The following is a 16,010-nucleotide window of genomic DNA, read 5'->3' as shown; positions in this document are numbered from 1 at the left end:
CACACAGTGTGGAATTAGTCCTCATGGGTGGCGAGTATGATTTCACATAACCACAGTAACTACAATGAACAACCACTAGATGGTCAAAGAGCTCCACTCACAAGGACACATTTCTCCATGATAATGGATATTTTATTTGAAGCAATATATCTGTCCAGTGTGGTGGTTAACAGGCAAAACAACATTTCTCAGAATTATAAAATCATTTTTCAAAACATACACATAAACCAAACCTTTAATATATCAAAATACAACCTGACTACACTGCTCCATAACAATATGTGCTAATATTATTGTGCCTCAAATCACTGTTCAAAGCTATTCTTGCATAAATGTACAACACACACACACACACACACACACGCACACGCACACACATACACACACACACACACACACACACACACACGACCATTCCAGGTGCATCAACTCTCCATGAGAAGAAAAGGCTGTTTGTTATTTAGTGAAAGCTGATACTACTGTTTTGTCCATTAACTTCAATTCCATACGGCAGAGAATGCAGCTTTACAGGTTTAAGTAACGTAGCTCAGATGGAAGGAGCCACCCACATTTTGAGAAATAATACAAAAGTATCTATTTAAACTAAATGTTTCCATCTTTTAAAAATAAAATGATCACAAGTCTGCCTCGTGTGTACTTGGGTTGTTTGATTTGGAAGGTCTTCAATGACAAATTTCAGCGGATTTAACACAAGAAAACATTTCTGCGGACTTTACATACAAGCCAAGTACATCTGGCTACATTCACAAAGACTCAACAAATAGCCATAGCAGCCCTTAAATATTGCCGCTTGTGGTCTGTATCAGGATACAAAACACAAGATAAGTCTCTTGTCGGCATCTCTTATCAGCCTAGTGCCCTACACAAGTCTTTACTCAGGGAAGCAGGGCTCTTAATGAGGCTGCCGGCTGGAGTAAGTGTTTCACTGCTGCACTTTGATTGATGACATATGACATAGGATGGAAAAACAGACTCAATATAATTGCTCTGAGGACTATGACATGATGTGAAGTTATAAGGCCGTTCCCAGTTGAAGTCACGGCTAATAATACGAAGCAGATTGTATTGTCTCCGTGTGAATGTCTTTCTGGTAAAAACTAAACAGTGAAGGGACGGACAAGTACACAAAGTACATGACGAGTAAACATGCAGCAACAATTTTACAACTAAAGCCGCCCAGTGTAATGGATGTTTTATCTAACCATCACCATAACAGTTTATGTGTTGCCACAGTCAAGAACAAGGGAAACACCCACTTGAATAATATGAAACTGTTGAAGCCACACCTAACAGCAGACACAATACAGATGGCATCCAGCACTGTGATTATTATGGTCACTGGAAACCTCCCTGCTGGCTGGAATGTGGCCCCGGGCTTCACATCTTCTGTTTGTCGTGCCAATATTTAGCATACCATTTCACTCAGGATGGCATGTAAACACTGCGATGAGAAAGCACGCTGAGTCTGGATAAATCAGCAGCAAGAGTGTTCTTAACTTTAAGCAAAACTACTTACCACAAACTTAAGTACAAAAAAATGAGTTATTGCTGGAAATATTACATTTATTTATAAAATAGATATATTAAGACTTTAGATTGTCACTGTGCAAATAAGAGCAAGCACTGCATAAAGCACTTTATAATGTTTGACATTAAATATTGAATTGTAAGATACAGTATGATTACATATCAACTCAGAATTAAAAAAAACTTTTTAACAAAATGTTTTAAATGCAACACTAAGAAAATAAATCTGCGTTATGCTTACAACATTTACCATAATTCATTTCAATCTTCAAACATAGAAGAAAACAGACAATGAAATATTACATGATAGCACACGTATCAACATGACTTAATTAGCAGGATGAAAGGCAAACATAAAGAAAAGTGTTAAATTATAACTTTACATTGTATTTTGATCATTAAAACATCAACACATATGTACATCCCTCACTGGTGCCATGCAACTGTCCAAACTATAAATGTTAAAACAATGCAGATTGCAGTTCTGCTGTTACATACAGTATACTGTACATCCATTACTGTCTTTAAAACTTTGCTGACAATATCATGCTCGCTCATTCAATGTCTTTTTGACAAACCACCTTTGAAAAGCAAATCATGCAGGTAAAAAATGTCTCTATTGGCCTCAATAGTCTCCTTTGTGTCAATAAGAGAGCATAGAACAAAAAACAGGAGACAAGCAGCGGAGGTCCATTTACCGAATATGATATATGTGTTGATCTATCTTTCTTCTTGTATGTAATGAAGTTCAGTGAAACAGAGACTTGACGTGGGATGGTTCAAAGCTTCTGCCTTCACAATTCTGTCTCCTTTTCTTTGTCTTCATCTGTTTCTAAGTAATATTCATCATCTGTTGTTGTGTCTGAGCTGCTGTCTGAAGACTCCTCAAAGGTACTAAGGCTGGATACGTACCCTCTGGAGGGCAAAAGCCCTCTGGGGGACAGGTTGTCCACTTGCTGCGATGCTCCCGGTGAACTGGGGAAGGTTGGGGAGGAAAGGCTGGGAGGTTTTGACATGCGTCTGGACACAGGTGACAGGGGAGGGGTTGGAGGAGGGGTTGGTGGACCTTCTGTATCCCATGCAAAGTGACAAGTAGGGCTCCAAAGGCGGGCTGACTTTGAGGTGGTCGTTGTTACAGGTGGAGAAGCGAAGACTTTTGAGCTTGAATTTGCTAAGCGCCTAGTCAGTGATCGAGGAAGAGATCTTGATCTCATTTTACCAGGGTCGCTGGGGAAAAATGACAGTCGATGGTCCTTGCTGTGCTGGCGATCATATTCTGTGGTCCAGTCAGGAGTAATAGACCACTGATCTAAGTCCTTGCGAGTGTCTCGACATGCTAATGCGGAGTCAGTTAGGTCACCCACACTCATGAACCTGGATCCAGTGGAGATGCGCCCCGGTCCTGAGGGACGACTGGACAGTACCGAACTCACAGAAAACGACCTCCCAGGCTCAATGCCATACTTTAAGTCTGCATAGGAGGATGCCAAGCGCTCTGTGTCCCGTCCTGGACTTGGACTTGGAGGACCAGTAGATGCCCGGCTTCTTCTTGAACCACCCAGGCGCATTCCCTCCCCCGGCTCACCTGGGGAGAGGGATTCTCTTTGACGCTGTAGCTTCGGGCTGTAGAATACACTGTCATCTGTAACATCCATTGAGGTAAATTGGGAGACGGGGGAAAGAGAGGAGAAGGGGGAGAAGGGGCTCCTGGGGCTGGATGTGGACTTCCTGAACTGGGTGGGATATTCAGGAGAGGGGTTAGGGCTCGTACCAGGACTGGGCTCTCTACAATAGAGGAACTGGTTGGTTGGTTTGTCATTTGTCCCGTTGTCTTTGTAAAAGTCTAATTGGTGTGTTGTTGGGCTGGTTATTGTGAAATGAGGTTGGATTTGACTTTCCATGCGTTCTGCACAAGCAGTTTGCTCGTCTTGGTCAGTTTGCTGAGTCGATTCGTCCGACCAAATGTAAAGCTCATCTTCTGCCATTGTACTCCGGGCAGCTGAGGGTGGAATGAGAGTGTATCTGTTATTTGTTGTCCACCTATTGGTACCCTCTACTCCCTTCTCATCGTCCTTAAGCTGCATCCCTTTTTTCTGCTCTTGCTGCTCTACCTTTTGGGGACTCTCAACAGTGATATCACTGACATCACTTGATCCACTGAGAGAAGGTGTTTGAGAAGCTCGCTTCCATTTCCATGGAAACAATACATCGTCATCAGACCGCCTGGTGCTGAATGTTTGTCTCAGTTTGTTAAGGACCTGGTCCATTTTGTTATTAGTCTTGCTGGCCCTCTCTGACTGGGATCTTGACAAACTGCTCTGTGGTGTGGCAACAGTTTTCTTCAGTGCAAACAGGCTTTTCTTTGGGCTTTGTTCAGTGTTGCTCTCCACTGAAAAAAATCTGCTTAAACCCAGTACGTTCTCCTTCGTTCTCCCGCTGGAGCTTGAACTGCTGCCACTGGAACTCTGATCTGAATGACGGTGTGGTTCTCCGGCAGCGTCCTTACTTTTGATTCTGTGTGACTGACTTAACTTGGTCTCCACAGGAGCCTGAGTGTTTGTGGTATGTTGCAAAGGTTTGGGTGTGGTCTTCCTTGAGGCAGCTGGAGCTGTATCTACTTTAGGTTTAATACTGTAAACCAGTGTCTCAGTTACACATGTTGAGAAGGAGTTGTGTGCCTCATCAAGTCTGTTGTCGACAAGTAATATCGGACCATCCTGGCAATCTTGGCTGTTGCTCTTGATGGGATTATTGTTGACTTGATCAGTTTCTGAAACCCCACGCTTCACATTTCCTTTGGTGGTGGTTTTGATTTGGAAAGGCAAAGATAGGTTGATAGGTAGCAGAGGAGGTTTGGACGTAGGCGAGGTCATGGCTGCAACTGAATCAGTACATATCGAAAGATGTGGCTTATATTTTGACTGAGACTGTTGGAAGAGGGGGGATCTGGGTAATATAGTCTTAGTTTCTCCCTGTGTTGACCTGGTAGACATGAGAGTGGAGTAAGGTGGGGAGCTATAGCGAAGCTTATAACCACTTGAAAAGTCAGGAGGGAGGGAGAGAGGAGCAGAAGAACGGCCCTCAAGTATGCCGGACTCCGCTGAGTGTGTCCTCTCCGGTCTGGGTGTGTTTAGGTCCCGTCTTCTCTGGTCAAAGATCATAGTGTCACTAAGTCTTTGCTCTCTGGATGCTAAATCAGCAGAGTCAGATGACATGGATCTATACTTCCCTCCTTTCCCCACCTGTATGCCAGAGGTTTTTAGGCTAGGGGAGCAAAGATGAGATGAGTTTGTGGTTGGACTGCTTGATCTGTGAAAGGAAAAGATGGATGGAACTTTTCCGCCTTGCGGAGAGCTGGAAGTCGTTGGGACTTGAAATAGCTCGGCCTTCTCAACTGTCGCAGGCTCAGAGTGGTTCAGATCCACAGAGTCCTCCCATGTTACTCTTCTCACTCTCTTTCCTTCTACGCATTGCGGTTTCTTTGGGTCACTTTCTGGGCTGTTCTGGGCTGATATAGTTTCAGCGTGGAAAGGCTTGTGAACAGAAGCAAAGCTTCTTTCAAAGCCAAGAGGTGTGGCATGGGCTGTAAATTTGGGTGTTTGGGAAGAAGAGCCAGTGTATGTTGGAGCGCAAATATTGGTCCGTGAAGCAACCGGGTAAGAGTGGACGGAGGAAGTAGTTTTAATGTTTGTGCTGAGCGGTAGACCAGAGACAGTTTTTGAGGTAAGAGCTTGACTACTCAGCGTGTTAGTGTTTGCTAGAGGAAGAGATGGTTTGGTAAACTTTTGAGAGTCTGCGTTGCGTGAAGATGTGGGGGTGCTGTTGGTATTGGATGTGCAATGCTCATTATTGTATTTGCTGCTGCTCTCAGTGGGTGTATTTGAGCTCTTGGGATTTAACCAAGTAGGTGGTAATTCAGTTACGTTTGCTGTAAATGAACTAGTATTTACATCATGCCTGCTGAGATCTTTGAGGGGATGACTCAGCATTGTTTGCTCTGTAGCTCTGCTAATTTTAGAACAAGACAAAACACCAGGCAAACTTTGAGGCTTTTGTGGTTCTCTGTTGTTCAAATTGGAGCCATATTGCTGTTTGACAAGCCTGTCTGATTTGTGGTCAGGCGAATCCTCAGCTATTCTTTGTTTAAGGTTGTCAGTTCCTCCCTGTCTTTTCATCATAAGGTTCATGTTATCTTTGCGAACTGACTCTGTTGTGCTATTGTTGTCTGTGTTTTTGGGGATTTGACTTAATCTGTTGATGTCAGTTGGACTTGGAGGGAACAAGTCTCTATTTTTATTACAGGGTGGAACTAATGGTGCAGTTGATTTTTCTTTGATGTTCGTTGCATCATTGAGAGTCAGAGGGAAACTACCTTCCTGGGTAACGTTTTTCCAAAAGGAAGTGGATGTTAAGGTGGTCCTTCTAGGAAGAGAGTAGGTTTTTAGGAGCGAATGTCTTGGTGAAGAGGCAGAGCGCTCTGGGAATACATTTGCACTTTTGTCTGAACCCATGCAGTTCTCTCGTCTCTCTGTTAACCCTCCGATTGGAAATGCGTGTTTGAAACATGAAAGACTAGAATCGGTCCTATTCCTACTTTGAGCTTGTTGGGAAAAGGGTGCGTCTTCGCTTGTAGGTGAAGCTGAAGAGAAGCATGTTTCAAATGTGTTCCTTTCTCTTTGGCTGGAGGAGGATGGGGGAAATATCAACCCGGTGTCAGTTTTCCTATAAGAAATGGACGATGGAGAAAGAAGAGCCTTTGACCTCTCTTGCTCATTGTTATTATTGAGAAAGGTTTGAGAAAGGTGTGTTGTAAATAATTTTCCATCTTGATCCCGTGGCAAACCACTTAAAGGCAAACTATGTTTCTCAGGAATGGGGGAGCCAGTATTAGTGTTCATGCCATTTGAGTTTAATCTTCTTAAAGACAGAAGCATACTGCTGGTTGTTGGTTTTGAGCTTAAAGATGACAATCCTCCTTGATGATCAGTGTGTGGATTCCTCCTTTGTTCGTTTTGGTACACATTTTTATTGTTCATCCTTTCAAAGTTTACATCCAGAGAGGCAGTCTGAATCATTTTCCTCTTAGATTCATAGTCAAAGCTTGCAGGTCCGCTTTTTGTTGACCAGCCCACAGTGTTCCTCCTGGTACCCAGAAATGGCACCCTTGGTTGCGCTTGCGACCCATCTGTCAATGAGCTGTCTCCAGTCTCCTGAAAGCGTTCATGGGCACGGTTTGCCGCAGTGTTTGTCACATCTTGTAAACTCCCCTGGGCTTCTGAATTACCTGTTACCTCGGGTCTTTTGGTCCGTTTTAGCCGGCCATTCCGGTGTGGAGCAAGAACTGTTACCACAGAGGAAGACAACATGGCTCTAGGAGGGTTGGACAGTTCCCCAAGAACAGTTTGCTTCTCAAACCTTGTATGGTCTTTGATATCTTCTTCTAACTCAACGGATGTAGTATCACTCGTTGGTTGCGGCCCACATGGAAATATGTCCAAGCCATTAAACTCATGTGATCCAAACTCCCCATTTGAGAAACTATGAGTTATGCTCAAGTCACTTGTAGTCTCTGGTTTATTGCAAAAAACCTCTTCTTTCTTCTTAGTTGGAAATGGTATATTTTCAGATAATGTAGAGTCACTGGCTTTCTTTACAGAGGTGTGTGCTGGGGAGGTTTGTCCATTAACCTGTCAAGAGAAAACATATTATATGGATATTGTAGCCTATCTAACAATTTAAATGACCACACAATATCAAACTACAACTGTACATTGTTGCTACATATCGGCTTTCTACCGTGGTATCATTAAAGCCAAACTCTTTTCATATGCCAACTTAATTTCATATGAATGCAAACTACTTGCATGCTGAAGTAGATAACAGTGGCCTGCTATCTGAATAGTAAATTGTGTGCTGGTAGAGGCCAGAGCGTTGCTGAAGCTTATGTTCCCAGGCTTTAGCTATTTAAGAGATTCAGGTCTTGTCAAACAGGTTTTTTAAAACACAGGAGATTTTCAAGGACACACACACAAAAGCACACACACCCTGTCCCTTCTAATGCGTAAAAAACAATAATCATTCCGATGTTTCCAAGACCATGCAATGTTGCGTTGAGATGTTTACACAGATAATAACTTTGTGGATTTCTAAATCCATTGACTTTGTATTGGGTACTGTAAGCATTGTTTGTTTGGAAATATGTTTGTTTTAAGATAACATTTTACGTTGTAATGATTCCAGCAAATTCTTACCTGACAGCTGCGGTTGTCAGTCTGCTGTGTTTCAGTTAAACTGGCAGAACAAATGAGAAGGAAGACATGAAAACCATTAGTCATAGTATTGCGCAGTCATTTAACTGCAGATGGGACATAGTACACGGTATGCAAACTATTTTACAGTTTCCCTCTATATAATCACTAAAGACAATGATATGATGAATATGGTTGCTGCAAAACTTTTGTTATTACATATGTTTGCCATGGTCTGTGTGGATACTTAATTCTGATTCGCTGTAATTGGCTGTAATTACTTATAATCGAAACCTACTTAGTAGTTCTAGTTAAACTGTCTGCTCTACGGTTCAAATGTACCAAGCATGGAAAGGGACATGAAGGAGGTAAGAGAAAATTGGAAAAAAGGGCAGGGGTACGACATAGTTTAGTTTCTGGGTCATTTCGGCACAATGAAAACAACCACAACAATGTGGTGCATACCTGCAGAGAGATTCCTAGAACAATATTTTTAGATCGGTCTCAAATAAAAATACATTTAATGTGCTACTAAATACTTGCAGTAAATGTGCTGCAACAACATATGCATGCTTAAGAAATTAATCATTTATTTAAATCAAACTCAAGCAGGAAATGCAGCAGCCAAAAGCAGTCTGCAAAGCCTCTGGGTGATTCTTACAGTATCTGCTTTTCAGAGCTGCTTTGAAGGCTAATAAAAGCAGCAGGACGATAAATCCATGTGAGAAGTGATGCACTAGAGCGTGGTGTCTTTACGCAGGGCGGTCCACTGCGTTTACCCTCATGAATTTGCCTAAAAATGACCCAACGGTGCATCAGCATCACCATGCAGACCTCTACACACATCACTTAATATTTAGATTTTTGTATGAAGGAGATGTCTGGTTCCCATGACTCATTATAGACTCTTTATCAACTTTATTTTCCAACAAGAAGTAGCATCTAATGTGTTAAAGTTGAAACACATTGTCGTGCAAACATTAACTACGTGACCATGGACGAGCGCATTACATTTACAGCTAAAATAGCGTGGGTCCAATACAATCATATGGTTTAACCAAAAGATTTTTTAGCGTTACCATAGTCCTTGATAGAAAATCATCTTCCAGCGGTTTGTTGCGGGCTTCAAATGTTTCTAATTTATACACATTTGCCGCTGTCTATATATTTATGGCCAATTCCCCCATGAACAAAAAAATGGAGTGAATGGCTTGTTATTAACTTTAGATTGTGTTGCAAGATGCATGAAAATATATTAAAGGACCATGGTATGAAGGTGTAATCCCTTACTTACAATTGAGGGTGATAATTAATCAACTAGTTGCACTGTTGTACTTGTTTACAGAAAATATACTTTCAGAGATATATCATGGCCACTTAACTTGTTTGAGAGGAATGTATCCATGTCTGTGTAAAGTCTTTGATGTTGTGTATTGTGCAATCTTTCATATTGAGATTTTGACGAGTTAAGCGTAACACATTAAGATTAAATTCACATCAGGATCAACAGCTAAAAACATTATGAAATTGATAGTCAGGATGTGAAAATAAACGGTTACATAACTTGATTGCACAGATAGTATACAGTGAAATGTAATAACATAGGCAGCCATCCTATGCTCACTACTGTTTTTGTGAGACACATTTGAGGGATTAGATGTCTCACATTTGTCACAACAGTGCTGATCAACAGGATGCTCAGCATTCCTCTCCTCTGTCTCTCTTTCCCTGACAGTTTACTGAACAATTTTCTCACAACATGTGCACTGAAGTCACACCTCATAAGCATTTATGATAGCACTTACATGGCATTTTTGTGTTGAACATGATAGCACACGGATCACAGCAGGGCGTACCGTACACGCACACACACGCACACACATGCACATGCACCGCACGCACACAGTGCTAACTGTCTTTAAAGGGTAATGTTGGATGGCAAAAGACTGTAAATGACACGCTGACACTATAAAGGGTGTGTTCTCTCTTGAACAAATAAAGCCAGTTTGATCAATGACCTCTATTGATAAGGCGTTTGCAATCTCTGGCACACACTGCATCATATACAGGAAGGCAAATATGCTCAAGGGAAAATGTACAGCACATACAAACTGTCTCTAAAACACAATGACAAAAAGCAATTAAGTCATATTAGATAATATATAAAGAAAAGGTTTTTCCGCCAGGTGAGAAGTTCAACCTGAATTGACCTCCAATGTCTTTTCTATTGCTGCATTGAGGAAGTACTGAAAGGTAAAAACAAACAACTGACAGGTAGTACATGATTAATGATAAGTTAAGGAAAGTAAAAGCTTCCTGAGACGGCGGTACAATCTTTTTATCTTCCTCTACTGGATACCAGGGCACGTAGTGTGAAGTCCCTGCACTAACAAATATGTGCATCTTGGTAACTCATGGACGAAACAATCAGAATAATCACACCATGTCCGATCTACTCCCAGTGGTCACATAGAGGCCACACAACTGGAGCCACTTCCTTGTTAATACAAAGAGCTGACACTTCAAGATAGTGTGTCGCATTCTTGAGTATGCAGACAGAGTTCAGTGGTTCAGTTACTGTTTGACTAAATGTTAGAGAGGACTTGTGATTTCAGTGACTAAGCACAGACGTTGGTTTGTCTAGTTTAACACCACCACACATTGGGAAAGTTTAGGGAATATAAATACTTATTTAAGCTCGCAAGCAGCTAATAAATTCATTAAATGCAAATTGTAAATCAGCACTGAGTGTCATTAATACTCGGCTCGGGAAATACTCTTTTCCTTTCCTTGCTTACCTGTGCAAACATGGGTCTGAATTCTTCTTGAGTCTTAGCCCTGGCTTGTCAAGGCCTGTATTTCTGGAGAGTCTCAGGAAGACGCCGGAGGTGAATCTAGGTCCAGTTGGCTTCTGGTTTTGGACCTCCGACTCAACACAATGAGCGGCCTCCTCTTTGCTTAGTCGGTATGTCCTTAATATTCGTGCTGCAATAGATTCAGAATAGGGGGTTATGTTTTGATCACTGCTGTAAATTCAAAGATTAAACATTTAAACATGGCCCCAGGGAATGGCTTGTTGCCCATCAGATGTGCAAGCATTAATGCACTGTTTGTCCTGCCTGTCTATTTGGTGTAAATGAGTATTTGTCTTGTTTGATGTTTATGTTTTATGTGCCTCTAGTGTTTTATATATCCATCTTGACTTAATTTTGTGAATTTGTATTGTGTTTTTTATATGTATTTTCAGGCTGCCATTAAAAAAAAAACTAGCCAGGGACAACAGATAAAAATGAGCCTTTCTGGCTAACTCTGACGCACACAGTGTAATGTTGATCAGTATGCATTGTCCATGTAAAATAAACCCCAAAAAACAAAAAATAAAATAGAATAATGAAGTGTACAGAAATACTGGTTGTGCATTTTTCTGATGTGTGTTTGTGTGCATGTCACCTTTGTGTGGATCTTCCTGTCTGATGGCTGATGGGTGACACTGCTTTCCAGTTTCTTCATCATTATCATCATCATGATTCTCCTGCTGGAACCGTTCACTGAGATTTTCATTCTGCTGTTCGCTAAAAAAACAAGAACAAAAACGAGAAGATGAGGGAGTTCATTCTAACGTTTGGTTCATCAATTTAGATTTTCACCTGTGGAAACATGTAACAAATGTGCTGTTTCCAGCCGTCCCGCCGGTCATAGCTCACCCCACAAAGCAGCAGCCGGGGCCACAGAGACAGCGTTACTGCTGCTGCTCCTTCTACAAAGAGTTTGTCCTTCCCGATGGCCAGAATGTCATTTATATTTATTTTAATTCACAAAGATTTGCAAGCCACTACATTTTCCATGACACTGTCGAACAAATATGCGACACAACATCAAAATACCGTCAAAAGATCGTTTTAACTGTCTATTTTTGTGTCGCACGTGGCAAAAATGTCCCAGCAAAAGGTTATAGACAATTTAAATAAGCGTCACTAGTCCATCGAAGGAAAACCAAACAGCCGTTCATCCCTCTTCTTATCAGTGCTAGTGCTGGACTGATAAGCAGCAGTTATACAACAATTCCACTCTGCTCACCCCACACTTTCTCTTACAACCAGCGCTAACACTCCCACTCACACAGTCACTAAAACATGCACATGCACATTTACTGCTGCATCCAACGCTGTCACTACTCTGCCAACTGCTGAGCACGACGATGACACCAGAACAAAGATGAGGCGGTTATCTAAAGAAACATGTCACTGGGACCGTTGTTCATTGAACATAACAAATTAAATGGACAACTGTCACAGCACGTTCCAGGATCCCTTTCTCTCGTTTTGCTCCGATTCAGCGGTTTGCTGTATGAGGGACTCTGCGGTGCTTCGCGTGATCACAAAGTAAAGCGCTTTGATTTTTCTTTCTTTACCTTTTTTTATAATAACAAGGAGCATCTCTGCCTCTCCCTACCCACCTTGCCTTCAGGGGCAACTCATTAGAGCTTAATCTCTGCTTGGGCATTGTAAAAGGGCCGACATGACATGACTTGAGAGAGGTGCAGGGTGTAACAAAGGGAAGGAGGGAGGATCTGTACGCTCTCCAACAGCTACTTTGATGCCAAGGCCGACATGTCTTCCATGTGGAGGGTACCGAGTGTTTTCAATCCTGCCTCTCCCGAGGCAGCAGAAGAACAACATCGCACCGCTCTCAGTGCTTGTAAACCTGGAGGTCACCATGTTTGGTAATGAAGCAGTAAGTGTTGCTGAGACGATGTTTCCCTCTCATGTTGACAACCTGAGCTCAACAGATACAGAAGTGAGAGGCTTAAGAAGACTGGTTTAGTCCATATAAGACAGTCAGAACCATGCCCACTTAACTCAGTTCAATTAGCATGTTTTGTCCAAACAAAGGTATAAAACCCAAAGATATTCCTTTAGTTTGGGTATAAAAGTAGCAATATGTTATGTTTTGGGAAGCTTCTTTTTCAATTATTTTTCATTTGAATGATTAATCAACCCATCGAGTGATTGTTTCAGCCCTAACGGCTTTTCAGCAGGTCTGTGGCTGTGGGTGTGATTAAATAAAAGACATCTTAATCCAAAACAAACAAAACCAGGGATTCAAATGTCAACTTAGGTATTACATTATTTCCTGATTAAGAAAACAATCAGCAGGCTCATCAATATTGAAAATGTGTATTAGTTGCAGCATCACTTTGAGTGTCTGTTTGCACAACATTTATTCCACAATATAAACTGGAACAGTTGGTATAAATGACTCAGGCTGCAGTCGGTCTGGATAGCTGGAAAGTCATCGGTTAGTGTGACCAATATATATTTTATTTGAGTCCCGATTTTCCTCCAAAACATCAATATATTTCTTCACGTGTTTAGGTCTCCTTTCAAGTGCTATTCTCATTGGTTATTTATTACATTAATCCATTCATTCAAATGTCAGAAAATAGTAGAAACAATATTTCCCAGTGTGCAAGTTGACTTAAACAACTTGTTTAAGTTGTGTTACCACCAGTCAAGTCAATAACCCAAAGAGTTATAATGTATATTCATAGAAGACGAAGCAAGCTAACAAATATGTTTACATTGAAGAAGCTGTAACCACAAACTTAACTGTGCTACTTATGAAGTTCTCCAGGTACTTCTCAGGAACTACTACAGCAGTTCCAGTAGTACAAGTATCACCAGTTGGGATTAACAGTGACATTTGATCAGCAAAAATACATTTTGTCTATCAATAAAGTGTTTCTGCTTTTCCAAATCATTGCATATTGACTATCGTTAAGTTACAGATGGTGAGTCCAGCAAAGACCGGCTACTGGAGAAAACATATTGACAGATTAATTTAAATATATTGTGTTGGTTGCAGCCCTATGCTTTAGGGGATAAGTTTTTCCAAATGTGTTGTGGTGAAACAAAAACAAACTGCAACCTCCAATCAGCGCTGCAGTCACGTAGCGTGCATGTTGTTTGGGCCGTGTGAACTGTCTCAGCTTGTTTTGATGGTTTGTGATACAATGCATAATTGCCATCTTTGTCCGGCTCTTTGGGCAGCTCCATTATGCCCAGTGTGTCTCATACAAGTATGTTGGTGTGTTCTTCGCTTGATGTCCGCCTCTCTGTGGGTGTGTGTGCCTGTATCTGCCAGCAACCACTTACATAATTAGCGGGGCCTGTACTTCGTTGTGGGTGTGTACTCAACACTGACAAATGCAAGTAATATTTCCAGCCAGCGCAAATGATTTACACCCTAAACATCTTCCTAAGATTCTACCTAATGACTTAAGGTGACTGCATGAGCGGCAACAGAAATGGCCAGGACAAAGGGAAACTTGTTTGGTTTGCTGCCACACCTTCTCCGTCTATCAGACTTCCCAGGGGAGCTGTTTACTTATTGGGCCTATAGGTTGGTATACAGGAGGTAGGTTTAGATGGCATTAGCAGGAGGATGTGCAGATAATCAAAAGAGTCAGGGCTTTGAACATGCACAGGCAGCTGCGTTGTGTATCCATGGCACTGGCTCTGTGGAGCTGCAGGAGGTGCGTGTATGAGCTCGCCTGCTAAGCCACTGAAATAGAAGTGAAATACATCCACTTGATGATGCTGGGTGACAGAAGACATGTTTGGATTACAGTGTTTGTTTAGAGTCGAGCAAATGCACACACATACAACTCATTTCAGGAATTTGGCATTAAACGGATCATGGCAGGCTTACATAACAGCCACAGCGCTCAGTCCAAAACCTACGCTCAGAATCTCCTCGGATGTTTCCGATATTTAATATCAGAAATATCAGAAAGTGATCTCGAGCCCAGATGCGTCATGTAAACGCGAGTTAGAAAAAGCGCATGTCAAACTAAACCTTTTTAAAAAAAATAAATAAACATCTGTCAAATTGCGTCAAACCAACACCAAGGAGAAGACAAGTATCCAATATTACAACACAAATAACATAGTTTTGGTAATAATACTTTGGTGCAAATCCGACTTTCTCAACAAGTTATCCCCGCTTCCTTTACGCTGTCAAAACACTACATGTCGGCATGTCGAGCTGTGAACCAAGAGTTGAAGCGTCACATTCATGGGAAGCTCAAAGCCGAATATACTCACATTTGGTCATGAGTCGTGAGGCGCTTTCGTTTGACTGACAGAGACGCGGATATTTCCCAGACACGCGTTGAAAACTTAAACCCACATATTTACACACGCAGTTCGGCACGAGAGGGTTTGTCTCCTTTCAAGGTAACAACTCGCGTCGCTGCTAAAACCTGAAATAAAAGTCTCCAGAACGCAAACGGGGACATAAAACGGACCGAGCCACATGTGCCAGGTCGATAAGAAGCACCACGAACAATGGACACGTACGAACCCGTTGGTAAAGTGGCCTTTTTGTGCGCCTACCTTTCTGTCGTTGCAGTCCGCGTCGCTCGGCCGGCTGCTCGCGCTGTCCCGTGGAGAGGCGTTGCTGTCTCTCCTCCTCCAACTCTGAGCTCCAGCTCTCCTGCGTCACTTGTTGACATCCTATTTCAACCGGTTTAGTAAGCCCTCGTTATTCACATGGACAAGAAGATGCGCCCTGAAAACAATGCCGTGTGGGATTGACCGCAGTTGACCTGCGACTGCAGGCAAGCACTTTGACAATGTGTCACCGAGGAGGTGAAAGTTCAACACCTCCTGAGTGTCAGGTGAGCGGAATAAGCGCGACCATATAATTACCTCTGGCCGCTTCCTTTTCCTGAAGAGTCCCCCCTTCTCCTCCTCCCTCGGTCATTTCCTTATCAGAGCTTCACCTAATTGATGCTTCGAGATACAGATTCATTGTGGTAAATTCCCAAAGCGTGTATTATCAAATATCTTATTTCCCCAGATGATAATGGCACATTTAGGAATGTTTAGGATCATTTTTCTGCAGATTTGTTTTGTGCAAAACCTAACATACACACTTTATATACCACGAATGGCACAACTCAGAACTCACAACACCACTCGAGTTATAATGTCATACAATCATGAGCTCCTAATCTAAAAAATAATGAAATATGGCCATGGGTGCGTTCAGATTTTTTGGAGACAGTTAACTCCTCAGAGCAAGACACATCATCAGTACTCCCACGCCCTCAACCACCTGCCAGAAACTCAAGAGACAGCAACTGTGATTACTGGCAGCGGCGAGCCCGCGGCAAGTGTGTGGCAAGCATCAGCCATGTGCGAGGAGAGC

At 42.1% G+C, this 16,010-nt stretch overlaps 1 protein-coding gene across 1 annotated transcript; it reads right to left on the bottom strand.

Moving 5' to 3' along the window:
- Positions 1-155: 155 nt before the first annotated feature.
- On the bottom strand, positions 156-15,263 carry zmp:0000000991 (serine-rich adhesin for platelets). Its single transcript, XM_068582034.1, has 5 exons — positions 15,194-15,263; positions 11,247-11,368; positions 10,595-10,781; positions 7,800-7,839; positions 156-7,235 (listed from the first exon to the last, which is right to left on the bottom strand). Exon 5 carries the CDS (start codon positions 6,912-6,914, stop codon positions 2,343-2,345), a length of 4,572 nt encoding a protein of 1,523 aa, XP_068438135.1. The 5' UTR covers positions 6,915-7,235; positions 7,800-7,839; positions 10,595-10,781; positions 11,247-11,368; positions 15,194-15,263; the 3' UTR covers positions 156-2,342.
- Between the last annotated feature and the right edge of the window lie 747 nt (positions 15,264-16,010).

Source organism: Clinocottus analis, unplaced genomic scaffold (genome assembly GCF_023055335.1).
Source record: "Clinocottus analis isolate CAN_PGR_092001 unplaced genomic scaffold, fCliAna1.0.p SCAF_18, whole genome shotgun sequence".
Taxonomy (NCBI): domain Eukaryota; kingdom Metazoa; phylum Chordata; class Actinopteri; order Perciformes; family Cottidae; genus Clinocottus; species Clinocottus analis.
This window is presented reverse-complemented; position numbering and strand designations above follow the sequence as displayed.